General features: G+C 38.0%; 5 protein-coding genes across 5 annotated transcripts; 2 read left to right on the plus strand and 3 right to left on the minus strand. All coding sequences in view use genetic code 12, as the record gives it.

Annotated features, from left to right (window-relative positions):
* Positions 1-384: 384 nt before the first annotated feature.
* On the minus strand, positions 385-1,497 carry KGF56_000313 (methionine aminopeptidase; the record flags this gene model as incomplete). Its single annotated transcript, XM_049324414.1, has 1 exon — positions 385-1,497. The coding sequence occupies one exon, from the start codon at positions 1,495-1,497 to the stop codon at positions 385-387; it is 1,113 nt and encodes a 370-aa protein (XP_049182597.1).
* A 1,491-nt stretch (positions 1,498-2,988) lies between these two features.
* Positions 2,989-3,499, plus strand: KGF56_000314 (uncharacterized protein; the record flags this gene model as incomplete). Its single annotated transcript, XM_049324425.1, has 2 exons — positions 2,989-2,991; positions 3,053-3,499. The coding sequence occupies 2 exons, from the start codon at positions 2,989-2,991 to the stop codon at positions 3,497-3,499; spliced, it is 450 nt and encodes a 149-aa protein (XP_049182598.1).
* A 303-nt stretch (positions 3,500-3,802) lies between these two features.
* On the minus strand, positions 3,803-6,865 carry KGF56_000315 (uncharacterized protein; the record flags this gene model as incomplete). Its single annotated transcript, XM_049324436.1, has 1 exon — positions 3,803-6,865. The coding sequence occupies one exon, from the start codon at positions 6,863-6,865 to the stop codon at positions 3,803-3,805; it is 3,063 nt and encodes a 1,020-aa protein (XP_049182599.1).
* A 493-nt stretch (positions 6,866-7,358) lies between these two features.
* KGF56_000316 (uncharacterized protein) lies at positions 7,359-8,612 on the plus strand (the record flags this gene model as incomplete). Its single annotated transcript, XM_049324447.1, has 1 exon — positions 7,359-8,612. One exon carries the CDS (start codon positions 7,359-7,361, stop codon positions 8,610-8,612), a length of 1,254 nt encoding a protein of 417 aa, XP_049182600.1.
* An 80-nt stretch (positions 8,613-8,692) lies between these two features.
* On the minus strand, positions 8,693-12,194 carry KGF56_000317 (sorting nexin 1; the record flags this gene model as incomplete). The annotated part of the gene is made up of 2 exons (XM_049324458.1): positions 8,693-9,871; positions 10,197-12,194. The coding sequence occupies 2 exons, from the start codon at positions 12,192-12,194 to the stop codon at positions 8,693-8,695; spliced, it is 3,177 nt and encodes a 1,058-aa protein (XP_049182601.1).
* Positions 12,195-12,920: the final 726 nt, after the last annotated feature.

Here is a 12,920-nt window from a genome sequence, read left to right on the forward strand (position 1 = left end):
ATGGTTATCCTGCTGTCAACAAGCAATACAGGCGATCTTGAAAAAAACAAAACATTGAACAATTACAAATTTCTCAAGGATTTATATGAGAAATATCTCATCTTACTAACCTCCTATCCTGGTATTTCAATCCATTATGGTTCCTTTGAAAATTCGTGCAACCTGAAAGGTAACCAATCTTTTAAGAAAAAATTGCAAGTGTTTGAATCATCTATAAAAAAGGTAGAGACTACTTTACTAGATCATTTAATCAGTGAAAAAGAAATTTTGTAAAAAAAAAAAAAAAAAAAAAAGAATAGAAAGGCAAAGGCAAATACAAAACTCCAAGTGTAGCTCCACTATCTCGCATTGCTCAATAATGTCGAACTATGATATCTTTTTAATCTACATTCTAGGTATAGCTCCTCCTGGAGATGTCTCACTTCTAGCAGTCAAGATCTCAACACCATCTTCAGTGACCAATAACATTTGTTCAAATTGTGCCGATTTTTGACCATCTTGAGTAGCTGCAGTCCATTTGTCTGGCCATGTCACATCTTTATAAGTACCTAAATTAAGCATTGGCTCAATTGTGAAAACTTGTCCCGGTTTCATAATTCCAATTGCTTTGTTTTTGGCATAATGAGGAATGTTGGGCTGACAGTGGAATAATGTTCCGCATCCATGACCACAATATGTTCGCACAACCGAACAATCATTCTCTGAAGCGTGTTTCTCAATAATATTGCCGAGCTCTCTATATGCAACACCTGGTTTAACGGCTTTGATAGCTAAATCAAGGCATTCTCTAGTCGTTTCAACCAATCTCACTGTATCAGGATCACTTTTGGCCTTGTCTCCAACATAATAGGTTTCATTCAAGTCGGAGTGAAATCCCAAGTAATATATAGTAACGTCTAAATTGACAATATCACCATCTTTCAACTTAGTCTTGTCGGGTATCCCATGGCATATAATTTCGTTGATAGACGTACATATCGATTTGGGAAAGTTGTAATAGTTTAAAGGCGAAGGGTATGCGTTCCGTTTTATACATTCCCTGTGCAATATTTCATCCAATTCATCAGTAGTGATTCCCGGTTGAATGTGGCTAGCTGTAATATCCAAAATCTCTCTAGCAATCTTGCTCACTTTTCGAATCTTGGTGATTTCCTTTGGTGTCAATACTGGAATCTTACCAATTCGATCGTTCTTGATCTCACTTATAGGTTTCCCTTTTTGCGCGTAATCGGGCAATTTAATATGTTTTGGAATAGCACGTCTTGGTGACAAGGGATAGTGTGGTCTCACATCTCCAGTATAGGCAAAGTTGGGGAATGGGATATATACCTCTTCTCCATCATCCGATTTATGCTGTGCCTTGTGAATAGAATAGCTTGATCGAAAACAGTTTTGGTTACAAAAAACACTATCAATCCCTTCTTTAAGACAAATGGGACATTTCAACATGGAATCTGTCTCATTTCCACACTGTGGAGCAGCACATACACTGGTCATGGTCTTAACCTTCTCTGCTCTTCTTCTTTAGAGAATGTAGTTGAAAAATTTGGAAAAAAATAAAAAAAAAAAATAAAAAAAAAAGAAATTCAATTACTTTGAGATGCCTCTACTAGGGAGCAAGACTATCGACCGACACTATCGACCGACACTACTGAGCAGAGCGAGATAGTGGAGCAGCACTGACTAGCTGCCACCAACACTGTCGCGAAACCTGTTACTAACTTCACAGCTTTAACTTTACAGCTTTCCCCTTGATAAAGATAGATCGAATTATATAAAACTAAGTAGACTGACTGACACTACGAACAGAGCGAGATAGTGGAGCACACACACGGGTTTGATGGTAACTAAAGCAAAACATTTAAAGAGGAGAGTGAACCCTTCACTATGATAGTGTTCTGCTCAAGCCGTCAAAACAATAGTAACTACCTATTGACACCAGCAACACTATCTCAACTATCTCGCTCTGCTCGATAGTGTCTAGATGTCATAATCGATCTCAGGTATTAGTATACACTAATACCACTTTTTTCTCCACTCAAGACGAGTAGATACTTATAAGGATGAGTACAATTATGTATTGATCTACGCACTTTGACACATTGTTCAGTGGGTCTTGCAACATGAGTACTGGACAACTTAAGTTAATGCGATGGAAAGAAAAGTAAAATTTTTTGAAAAAGAATATAATGCGAATATATAATGCGAATATATCACTAATGTAATATCTGTATTTGTATTATTGAATCACCACTATCGAGCAGAGCGAGATAGTGGAGCAGCACCAACTGACACTATCGAGTCTTTGTAGCTTGTTACGACACTATCTCGCTTTGCTCGATAGCGTACCGAATAATTAAATCATATATGATATACGCGGCAGCATGTTTAGCTCAATTTTATTTAATGAATGGGATCTCGCTCTGATCAATAGTGGAGCAGCACTGACTAATAATGTCAATGTATATACACAATTGAAATGTTACAAAGTAGTAAGTATATTTAGTATCAAGTATCACTAGTATGTTGTAACAAGGTACAAAGTGTTGCTCCACTATCTCGCTCTGCTCGATTTGGGTGTCCCAAAGACTTGAGGGTGTATCCTTGAGAAACATTTTTTTTTGCATAAAAAAGCCCAAAAGTGATGCTAGAGTTTACTTTCTATATTTCTACGCGTTTGGCTCGGCTAACTTCTGAGCTCTATTATTCTGCTCCACCAGTTACGCCTTTTGTCTCTGCAAGTATTTTCTTGACACTATTGAACAGAGCGAAATAGTTTTGTAACAGACTACTTAGTGTTGCAACAAGCTATAAAGTGTTCCAACAAGCTACTAAGTATTGCTCCACTATCTCGCTCTGCTCGATAGTGTCGGTAGTGTCCTGTTACAAAACTGTTTTTCGATTTTTCCAAAAAAAAAAAAAAATCAATTTGCCGTTAAAACAATTCAATTACCCATTCAAGTTGATTAGGTCTAATTTTGAAAAAAGATGGTATGTGAGCCAACACCAAATCCATCTTCACCTAATTGAATTATACTAACTAATTTTCTAGTCTATGAGAATTATACCAGCTGAATCGAGAGAGTCGTTTGTCTCCTCTACACAAAAAAATGAACCATCCAAGAATGCACCAGCATTGTCTGAAATCATGCACAATCAAAGCGGTCCAGTAAACATATCCTCACAAATAAATAACCTTCATCCTTTACAGGGACGAGTCACACGCTGGGATCAAACTCAACAAGACGCAAGATTTGAAACTTATAGACGTATATTTGGTGCCGGAGACCCAATAAAACGATCCATGGAATTAGCTATTGTTGAAAACACAGACTTTAAACCTGAATGTCTTGGGGGTAGTAGTATGATGCACAGGGATATTTTATTGGGAAACGATCTGAGTTTGGACTGGGAAGATGTTTACCCTAATGGCATCGCCAACAATGGGTCCACTGTAAGAGACATGCACAGTGAAATAGAAAAGAGATTAGGTCTTTAATAGAAAAAAAAAAAAAAAAAAAAAAAAAATAAATAAATTAAAAAAAAAATTGATTTTTTTTTTTTTTCATTTTTTTCGTTTNAAAAAAAAAAAAAAAAAAAAAAAAAAAAAAAAAAAAAAAAAAAAAAAAAAAAAAAAAAAAAAAAAAAAAAAAAAAAAAAAAAAAAAAAAAAAAAAAAAAAAAAAAAAAAAAAAAAAAAATTTTAAAAAAAAAAAAAAAAAAAAAAAAAGAAAAAGAAATACATACAAAAACAAGTCGATTTTCTTACTTCTCAATATTTTACGGTTCAGTATATATCTTTCTTATTTTCTAGAGGCACTCTTCTTCTTGGTTTTAGCACTGGTGCTAGTGCTCCAACCGTCTTCGTCGACCTTTTGTACCTTTTCTGCACTCGAAAGAATTGCAGCAGACCAAGCGACATAATCTTTTGCACCTTCTCCACCCAACATCTGATCTGCTTTTGTTTTCCTCTTAGTAAACTCTTGCGCAAACCTTCTTCCGTCCATTGTGGGGCTTGAGGCATAGATTGTCTCTGAAATTAACTGTTGGGTTTCTTGAGAGTTTGAAGGCAAAGTAATAAACATCTCGAGCAAATCGAATTTGGAAACACTTGGATAAAGATTCGTCATTTGAGCTCTCGCCCAGATCAAAAACTCTTCTCTAATAGCTTGATAATTAATCCCAGTAGTGGCAGTTTTAGATGCTGATACATTACGCAATAATTGAGGTGTAACCTTAGAAGGTGGTACCCCAGAAGAAGAAGAAGAAGTAGTAGTACTTCCTCCAGTTTTTTTAACAACAACTGGTTTCTTCGAGGATGTCACGGTAGTCCATGCAGCTGTATCTTCACTGGGCACCGCATTTGCTAATGCATTGGCAAACGACATATTTGTAACGGCGCTAGTACCAGCACCACTACCATTGTGAGCACTGTTGGCAGCTGCGGCAGCTGCGGCAGCAGCTGCTGCTGCGCTCTTGGCTTTGGCCTGCTCTGCCTCCTCCTTTTGAATTTCCGCTAATGACTTGACGGGTGCATGTTTCTCAACCGGGGTACCCCAGGATAAAGGCAATTGTACTTTACGTTTTTCCTGTTCAGTAGCTGCTGACTTTTCGGCAGCGGCTTCCATTGCCCACGCCTTAGAAGTTTGTTCTAACTTTAACTTATTTTGTGCTTTTCTTTGTTGTGATATTTTCTCAAGTTCAACTTTCTGAACCTCTTTCAAAGATGATGTGGCTTCTTCTTTCGCTTTTGCCGCCCACGGAGCCAATGCTTGAGGTTTTGAAGGTTTCAAGTCAACAGTTCTTGTTGGAGGCGCCGTGATTTCTTCCTCAAGAGAAAAATTGGCTTTGGAAACTTTATCACTTTCTGATGGTCGTTGCAGCAACCGCTCTTGCTTTTGCTGCTGTTTACCAAGTGATTGAGTTTGTTTGGCAACCATAGATGCTGGTTCCTTCTTTGGCTCGCTTTCATCCTGCAAAATATCGGTAACAACTGAATTTAGAACGGCGCTGTCATGATCATCTACCAAATGGTCATCTCTTGATACACCAACTCCTACGCCGTGACCTGCTGCTGAACTAAAATTGTTACTCAAATTAGTGCTGGAAATGAACGGTGAATTTATTCTTGAAACAGACTGGCCAATAGTACCAGTTGTGTTCCAAGGTGATATTGGAGCCGGTTGGCTAGTTTGGCTAGTGTTGGCATTAATAGGACCAACATTGTTCAAGGCACTCATAAAAGTACCTGAATTGGAGCCCGTTGCTGAAGCTGGACCAGATAAATTTCCAGCAATAGGAGATGGAGTTTCAAGTGCCCAAGCACTATTGCTTCGAGATAGCAAAGGCTCATGTTGTTGTGGTTGTGGTTGTGGTGGTTGTGGTGGTTGCTGCTGCTGCTGCTGCTGTTGATGGTGGTGGTGGTGGTGGTGCGGTTGTAATTGCGGTTGTGGTTGTTGTTGCGGTTGTTGTTGTTGTTGTTGTTGTTGTTGTTGTTGTTGTTGTTGTTGTTGTTGTAACAACGACGGCATCGACGAAAGAGCAGCAAAATTTTGCTCAAACATACCGTTTCTACCAGAAGAATCCGTTGGCTGATGAAAATTGTCAAGACCAACAAAGCTCGACCCATATGGAAACCCCGAGTTGAGATTGGTAATTGGCTGGTTTTGATTGACTGCAAACGTGTCAGCACTTGTTGAATTTATGAATTCGCTCGTTAACATAGACTGTTGCTGAATATTTGATGACGAAGATAACCTAATAGGTTTATGCTCAAAAGCAAAACTCTTTGCTTGATTCGCAAACTGAAAGTCGGTGTGATCCTTTACTGGCAACAACTCCGGTAAGGGAACCTTGAACGGAAGTGTGTACTCTTGAACACTATCACATAAACTTCTCAAAGTTCGAAATTCGGATTCATCTTTCCTCCTAATCATCAAGGCCAAATCCAAGTAACCTCCCGTAAACCATTCTTGCATCATGTCACCACTAAAAGGCCCTTGTTCGTTCCCTGATGGGTCAATATAATGCCAATACAACTTGTCAGATGTCAATAACGCGGTAGTAGGTTTCATAATCCCCGGCGGTGGAAGTTCACTTGACACCGTGGAGCCAAATGATGATGAACCGTTCCCAGTTTGCAGGGTGGATCTATTTACAAAATTATGCAGCGGTTCTTGAAAATTGGTTGCCGTGCTACTACCATCAGAATTTCTCAAATGCAAATTGCTGAAAGTACTCAATATAGAAGCATCTGCTTGATCAACTCCTGTATTTACAAACGAACTTGGATCCTTTTCTTGTTCTCGTTCTTGTTGTTGTGCGGGGGGTTGTTGATGACCCCCTATAGCTGCCACTGGTTGTTGATGACCCCCTATAGCTGCCACTGGTTGCTGGTGACCCCCTATAGCTGCCACTGGTTGCCGATGACCCCCTATAGCTGCCACTGGTTGCTGATGACCCCCTATAGCTGCCACTGGTTGCTGATGAACCTGAGTTTTGGCACTAGAATCAGATTTCATTTCTTGTAAAACGAGATGATAAATCGGCTCTGGCTCGGCCAGCTTATAATTTTCGTTGCTGCTGGTTTTTGTTTTCAAACTCAAAATCTTTTCCTGGTTATCATACCATACCTTGAACACTTCCTCCATAGAATAACGTTTACCCTCCTTATTTTCGCTTATGTTCTTAATGCTGGTACTGCTATCGTTACTATAATGGTAATATGTTTTGGAATGGTTACCACTACCATTGCTGGTATAATGTTGATTACTACCATTTAATGTGGAGTTGAAAGATGATGCAGATGCATCGTCCAAGTGTTCATTCAATGAATGACTTTGATTCTTGTTGACTCTTGAAAACATTACTCGATAAATTCAGCTCTTTTGCTTTTCTAGTTCTCTCTCTTTCTCTCTCTTTCTCTCTCTCTCGATATAAGACTTTCTCTCTCTCTATTGAAGACTAATATACCTCTTGCGATTGTAGGTTTTCTAATAGATCAATAAAAATTTTTACATCTCTTCTTTTATTTTTTTTCACCACCAGAAAAAAAAAAATTTAAATCGAATATAAATGCTACCATTAAAAAGATTAACTTTGATAAGTTGTACAATTCACCTTCAAATTGAAAAAAAGAGAAATCTGGTAAGTTGATCTAGATTTTGAGGAACTTTTTCTTATATAGAATGTAGGTATAACGATGAAATCAGTCATACCGTTTTGGCTTTTTTCTATTGTTGTTGGGTAGTTTTTTTTTTCCTTCTTTATCAATGTTTTTTTTTTTTTTTTGGTATCCCCCCTCCCATAGCATAGCTTGACCATATTCCAGTCAAAATAATTAAAGTCTACACTGTAGAGATGAGATTGCCATTTTTGCTCATGCTGTTTTTACTCGGACAGAGTCTCAGCATAAAAGTACCTGAAGACGACGAATTTTATGCCCCGCCACATGACTATATCGACGCAAGACTCGGGGAGATTTTGAAAGTGAGACCACCACCAAGCTCAATCCGGTCTTTGCTTGCACCCATCACAGCTATACCATGGCAATTGTTAATTCGCTCAGAGGACTCTTTTGGGAATCCAAATGTCGTAACCGCAACCATTTTAGAGCCACCTGGTGCAGATTCACAAAAGGTTTTGTCATACCAGACATTTCAAAACTCTGCGAAAAGAAGTTGTTGTCCGTCATATACCATGCTTACTGCTTCCTTCGAATCACTTGAAATACAAGCCGATCTAGCTTTTATTTCCATGGCCTTGTTCATGAAATGGTATGTGTTAATTCCCGACTATGAGGGACCCAAGCTGGCGTTTCCTGTCTCGAAACAATCAGCTCATGCGGTTTTGAATTGTATGAAAGCAGCAAAAACATTTATAAGCCAAGATGCTCTGTTTGCAATGATGGGCTATTCAGGTGGTGCCTTTGCCTCCGCCTGGGCGGCAATCTTGCAACCAAAATATGCGCCTGAATTGAAGCTAGTCGGCGCTGCTTTGGGCGGCACAATAGCCAACATTAGCGCTCTAATCAGAAAAGTCGATGGTGGACCCTACGCGGGGTTGGTGGTGAACATATTGAATGGGCTTGGTAACGAATATAAAAAATTCAAATTGGCTTTGCATGTGTATGGACCATCATTAAAAAGTTACTGTCTCTTTTCAGCTGCAACACATTATTTCGGTACAAGCTTCAACAAGGACGTATATCAAGATATATTGGAGGATAAAACAATCAACTCCATATTCAACGAAAATGATCTTTTGGGTGCAAACAAAACAGTTCCTCGTGCTCCAATGTTCCTTTACCATTCAGCAATTAATGAAGTGGCACCATTTAAGGAAGTCGACAAACTATACGACTATTGGTGTGAACAAGGTGTAACGGTGGAATTAGCAGAAGATATGAGTTTCAACCACATGATGGAAGCATTTGCGGGTATACCTGCGTCTATTACTTGGCTCAATAAGAGGTTCAAGAAAGAACCAATACTTGACCATTGTAAAAGGAGTAAAAAAACATCAAACTTTTTCTATCCCGGAAGCCCACGTTTCATTCGAAAGAAACTAAAGCATACCCTACTGCAAATAGTTTCACAGCTAATAGTGATTTGAATTAAAAAAAAAAAAAAAAATGAATAAATAAAAAATGGAAAATGGAAAATGGGTAAAACTTGCAAAAGAAGCTTAAGCTTTCATATACTCATGAAGCTTTCCCTGGCTAATGCTAAATTTTCTTGAGGTATCATGATCACACCTGATCTGGCCATGGATAAGTAACTAATATCAATTGAGTTTTCTCCATCTGTTATGAGTTTATTTGCCAACCCGGCAACAAGACCAGCACAGTTCAAGGGAAGATTGGAAAAGTCCATACTTATAGGTATCACAACATCCTGAGTTGAGCCAATCAAATTCGTTGAGTCAAACCCATACTGTAGACGAACCTTGGTAGATCTTGGCAAAATCAAGGATAATTCAGTAGATAATGTTCTTGTTATTGCAAAATATGCTGGCAGTGACGAATTAGCCAAGCAAAACACTTTTATCACTTTTAGTATAGAGTTTTTGAATTCCCCTTTTCTTGATCCTGTTAGCAATAACTCGTGGCACTCATCAATCTTTGGGTGGATATTTGCGCTTGCAAAAAGGTGGAAAGTCTTTTCAAATGAGCAAGTGAGGGGCTTTTCCAAGTTGGTGATACAGTGGTTTGAAATGTAGGCATTTGAAATTTCAGAATATTCAAAGCCCTGTTTAGATAAAATTTGTATGACTTTTTCCTTTAAATCAAATGGTATTAGGACAATGTCATTGAAATGGGAGGAGATATAAAAAACGGATATATTGTTCTCAGACAATGGCTTGGTCATTTCCAAAATCCTCAGCAGCTTATCGTATCCTCCATCTGAATAAACAATCAAACTTACGTAACGCAGTGGTAAAAGTTGCACGTCTGTATAGTCCAATTGGTGACAAATCTCCAATGGTTTGGGGAAAAACTTTTGCAATAATCTTGATGAGCAAATTATCGTACATTCATTAGGCGTTAAAGCAATATGAATAAAAGAGTCATCATCATCATCGTCATTGCTGTTATTAATATTATTATTATTGTTATTATTGTTATTATCATTATTTGAGAAATCGCTATTTCCACTAGCTCTTTGGACTGAAGTCGAGTGCGCTAGCTCGTGACTAGTTTTGCTAGTGTTATCCACTTTCTTTATGCTACCACGCCTTTCAGAATCGTTCCCATCTCCCAGAACACCACCAAATGCCCCCCGTCGTGACTCATTTTCACCGCTATTTACTCTCACTTCATTACTCTCTTGACAAATTTTCAAGCCCTCTTCATCAATTAACCCATAAAGGAGCTGTAAAATAGAACTTGTGAAAATCCAAAGCTTGGACCTCGGTATAGAGAGTATTGAAAGCTCGATTTCATTGAATTGTACCTGGATGCTCATACTTTAATCAATTATATGATGTGAAAAAAAAAAAAAAAAAAAAAAATTAAACGCTGTTCCTCTTTTAGGTAATATGAAAAAAAAAAAAAAAGAAAGAAAAGTACGAGATTCATAAAACATGGGGAAGATGTTTTACACTAAGTGAAAAAAAAAAACGGTATATATTTTTGAGTTTTCGCAGACTAATGTTTATACGCTATCTACAACAATATGTCGATAGAATGTTTCATACAACTCGATTGCTATCTACGACAATATGTCGACTATAGAATGTTTCATACAACTCGATTGCCTCTTTTTGTGATTCTATAGAGCTCTCAATAAAGATCTCCACATTGTTTCTAAAATCGTCAATCCTGCTCAATTCAAAATCATCCAATTCGTTCTTAATGGTAACGCTTATATCATCAAATTGCTTTTGTAGAATTGTTTGACGTTCTTTCAATCTTTCCAACTCAAACGATTTTTCAGGCAGGATTGGATGTTTTTTCGATAACTTGTCGATTTGTGTGTTTAATGACGATAGCAGTTGGAGGATTTTGATTCTGGTTTCAAAAACGTGGTTTATTGCTTCAATGATCCTCAAGTATTCTTCAATGGTAAAGCCAATGGTCAACTGGTCGGAAATACTAAGCCTCTCCATATTGTCTCTGATTTTGAATTCAACTTGACTAAATGCAGACAACAAGTCGCATGTGGCTCTACTAATTTCAACGGCTGCTAACTCCTCCATAGTAATAGCAAGCTCTTCCAATAAGTTAATCATATCCTGTCGCTGGCTTCCAATTAGCTCAATAGTCTTGAGGAACTGCTTTAAATTATACTCCAAGTCGTCAATATAGTCTTTTTTCTTTGTGAAAAACTGATCAGGATCGTTGACTTTGTTTGACATTGAGAATAATGAGCTCATGAATCCAGTAGAAGCAATAGCTGCATTTGCTGCTGCATTTGCTGCTGCATTAGCTGCTGCCGAAGTTGTGGAAGCAACTCCTCCTCCAACTCCTTCTCCTGCTGCTGCTGCTGCTCCTCCCCCTTCATGTATGGCTGACTCGTCTAAACCAGCATCACCAAAAGAACCTTCCTTTTCATTACACAAGAATGAAACAAAGTCTGGGTCATTACATAGCTCTGGCTTATGACTAATATTGATCAACATCTTCTCCAAAGACATTCTTCTATGCTCTACAACTTTTTCATTAAATCTACCAATATAGCTTTGTTTTGCAGGTGGTGGTGGGATAATTTTTCCAGGATGGTTGGCCTGTAATTGATGAAACAACCAACGGAAATCGCTATAACGTCTGTGAACTTCAACATACTCTTGTTTTGGGAAATGTGTTGACTCCAAGTTCTTATTCGTAGTTTTCACTGTGTATGTGATATGAGCTGTTGTTATATCTCCAACTTTCAACGGATCGCCCACAGATATGACCAACGAATTTTTGTCTCCGTGATTGTTAGCAAAAAGCGAGGATTTTTGCTCTTTTTCTTTGGTGTTTGGAATATGCTGCTCAGTTGGGCTTTTCTCGCCAAGTTCTTCCTCACTCTTAACTTCCTGGGGCGGAACACTACTATCATCCTCGACAGTAGCCTTTTTCGGCTCATGCCCTAGTGGTCCTTCTAAATCTTTGGTACCGGACTCTCCTTTTGTCAAATGTTGTATATTTATCTTTGCATTAAACTTCCTTGGTCTAATAACCTTGAATTTTTTTACCACATTGATGGGTTTCTGTGGCGAAGTAACTGATTCTTGGTCCGAAATTGATGCTAATTTGATTGGTGAATCTTTGTCATGGAAAAGCTCATCCGAGTTTTTAACACTCTGTAGGACTTTATTGTTTAAGGATTGTTCTAAATCATCTTCTTTTGACCCGTCTATCAACTCCGATAAGATTTGATTTTTCAAGTGCTTTCTTTCGCCCATGTTCAATTCACGCTTTTGTTCTTCTACCGCATTATACTTGACTTTTGGAGCTTCAACATTCTTTTCATCATTCTCTTCCTCATTCTCTTCCTCATCATCAAACCCCTTTTGAGTATCATTGAACGGGTTGGAAAACGGGTCATCGGTTAAATACGAATTAAAGGTATTGTCCACTTGGTTGAACTTTGATGACGCCGTGAAATTGTTGTCGAACCCCAATGAGTCATAATTATCCTCTACTTGAGTCTTTGGTATATCATTACTATCTTCATCATCGTCCCAAACCGATTTTGTAAGTTCGTCCATTCCTACAAAAGGGTACCAGCCAGTCTTTACTTCCTTATTCTTTTCAGAACAATCAGAGAGTCCTCTTATTTCGTATCGTATCTATTTTGCTTGTCTTATTTTTTCTACTGTGAAAAATGAGCTACCAAATTTGGGACACCACTGTTAAGAGGTCCCATTGGAAATAAAAAGAGAAGGTTTCAATAACGACAAGACATTGTTGGAACAGGACAAAGGGGTGATGAAGATCAAAGTATGGAAAGAAGGAAATCATGGTTAGAGTTTTTTGAAAACAATTTGTGTTTCTCCATGTGAGAGCATATTTTGCTATTACACTATCGAGCTAATCTGTACTGCTCCAACACTATCGAGCAGAAACTATCACGAGTGAGAATACCTCCTCCTTTTCCTCCACTTCCTCCTCCCCCCAAACAAGATTAGTATTGGGTGTCTATTGTTACAAGGGACAAGAAAAGCTCTATTGTTTCAAATACCAAATTTGGTATGACGTAATTAACTGGCACTTTTTTTATAGAGCAAGGAAGCCATAAATCTTTTTCCACGGCTTCTGCATTATTACGCAGTAAAGTAATGATTAAAAATAGAACATCATTACAAACCAAACCAAACCAAACAAACAAATAAATAAACAGAACAGAACAGAACATAACAAGTGGTGATATTTCTAAAAATATCACTAATGTTCATCGTACATTAGCTGATGAATCTGACAGGTCATTCTTATTT

Source organism: Candida oxycetoniae, assembly GCF_023343755.2.
Source record: "Candida oxycetoniae strain CBS 10844 chromosome Unknown scaffold68, whole genome shotgun sequence".
In the NCBI taxonomy this organism is placed as follows: Eukaryota; Fungi; Ascomycota; class Pichiomycetes; order Serinales; family Debaryomycetaceae; genus Lodderomyces; species Lodderomyces oxycetoniae.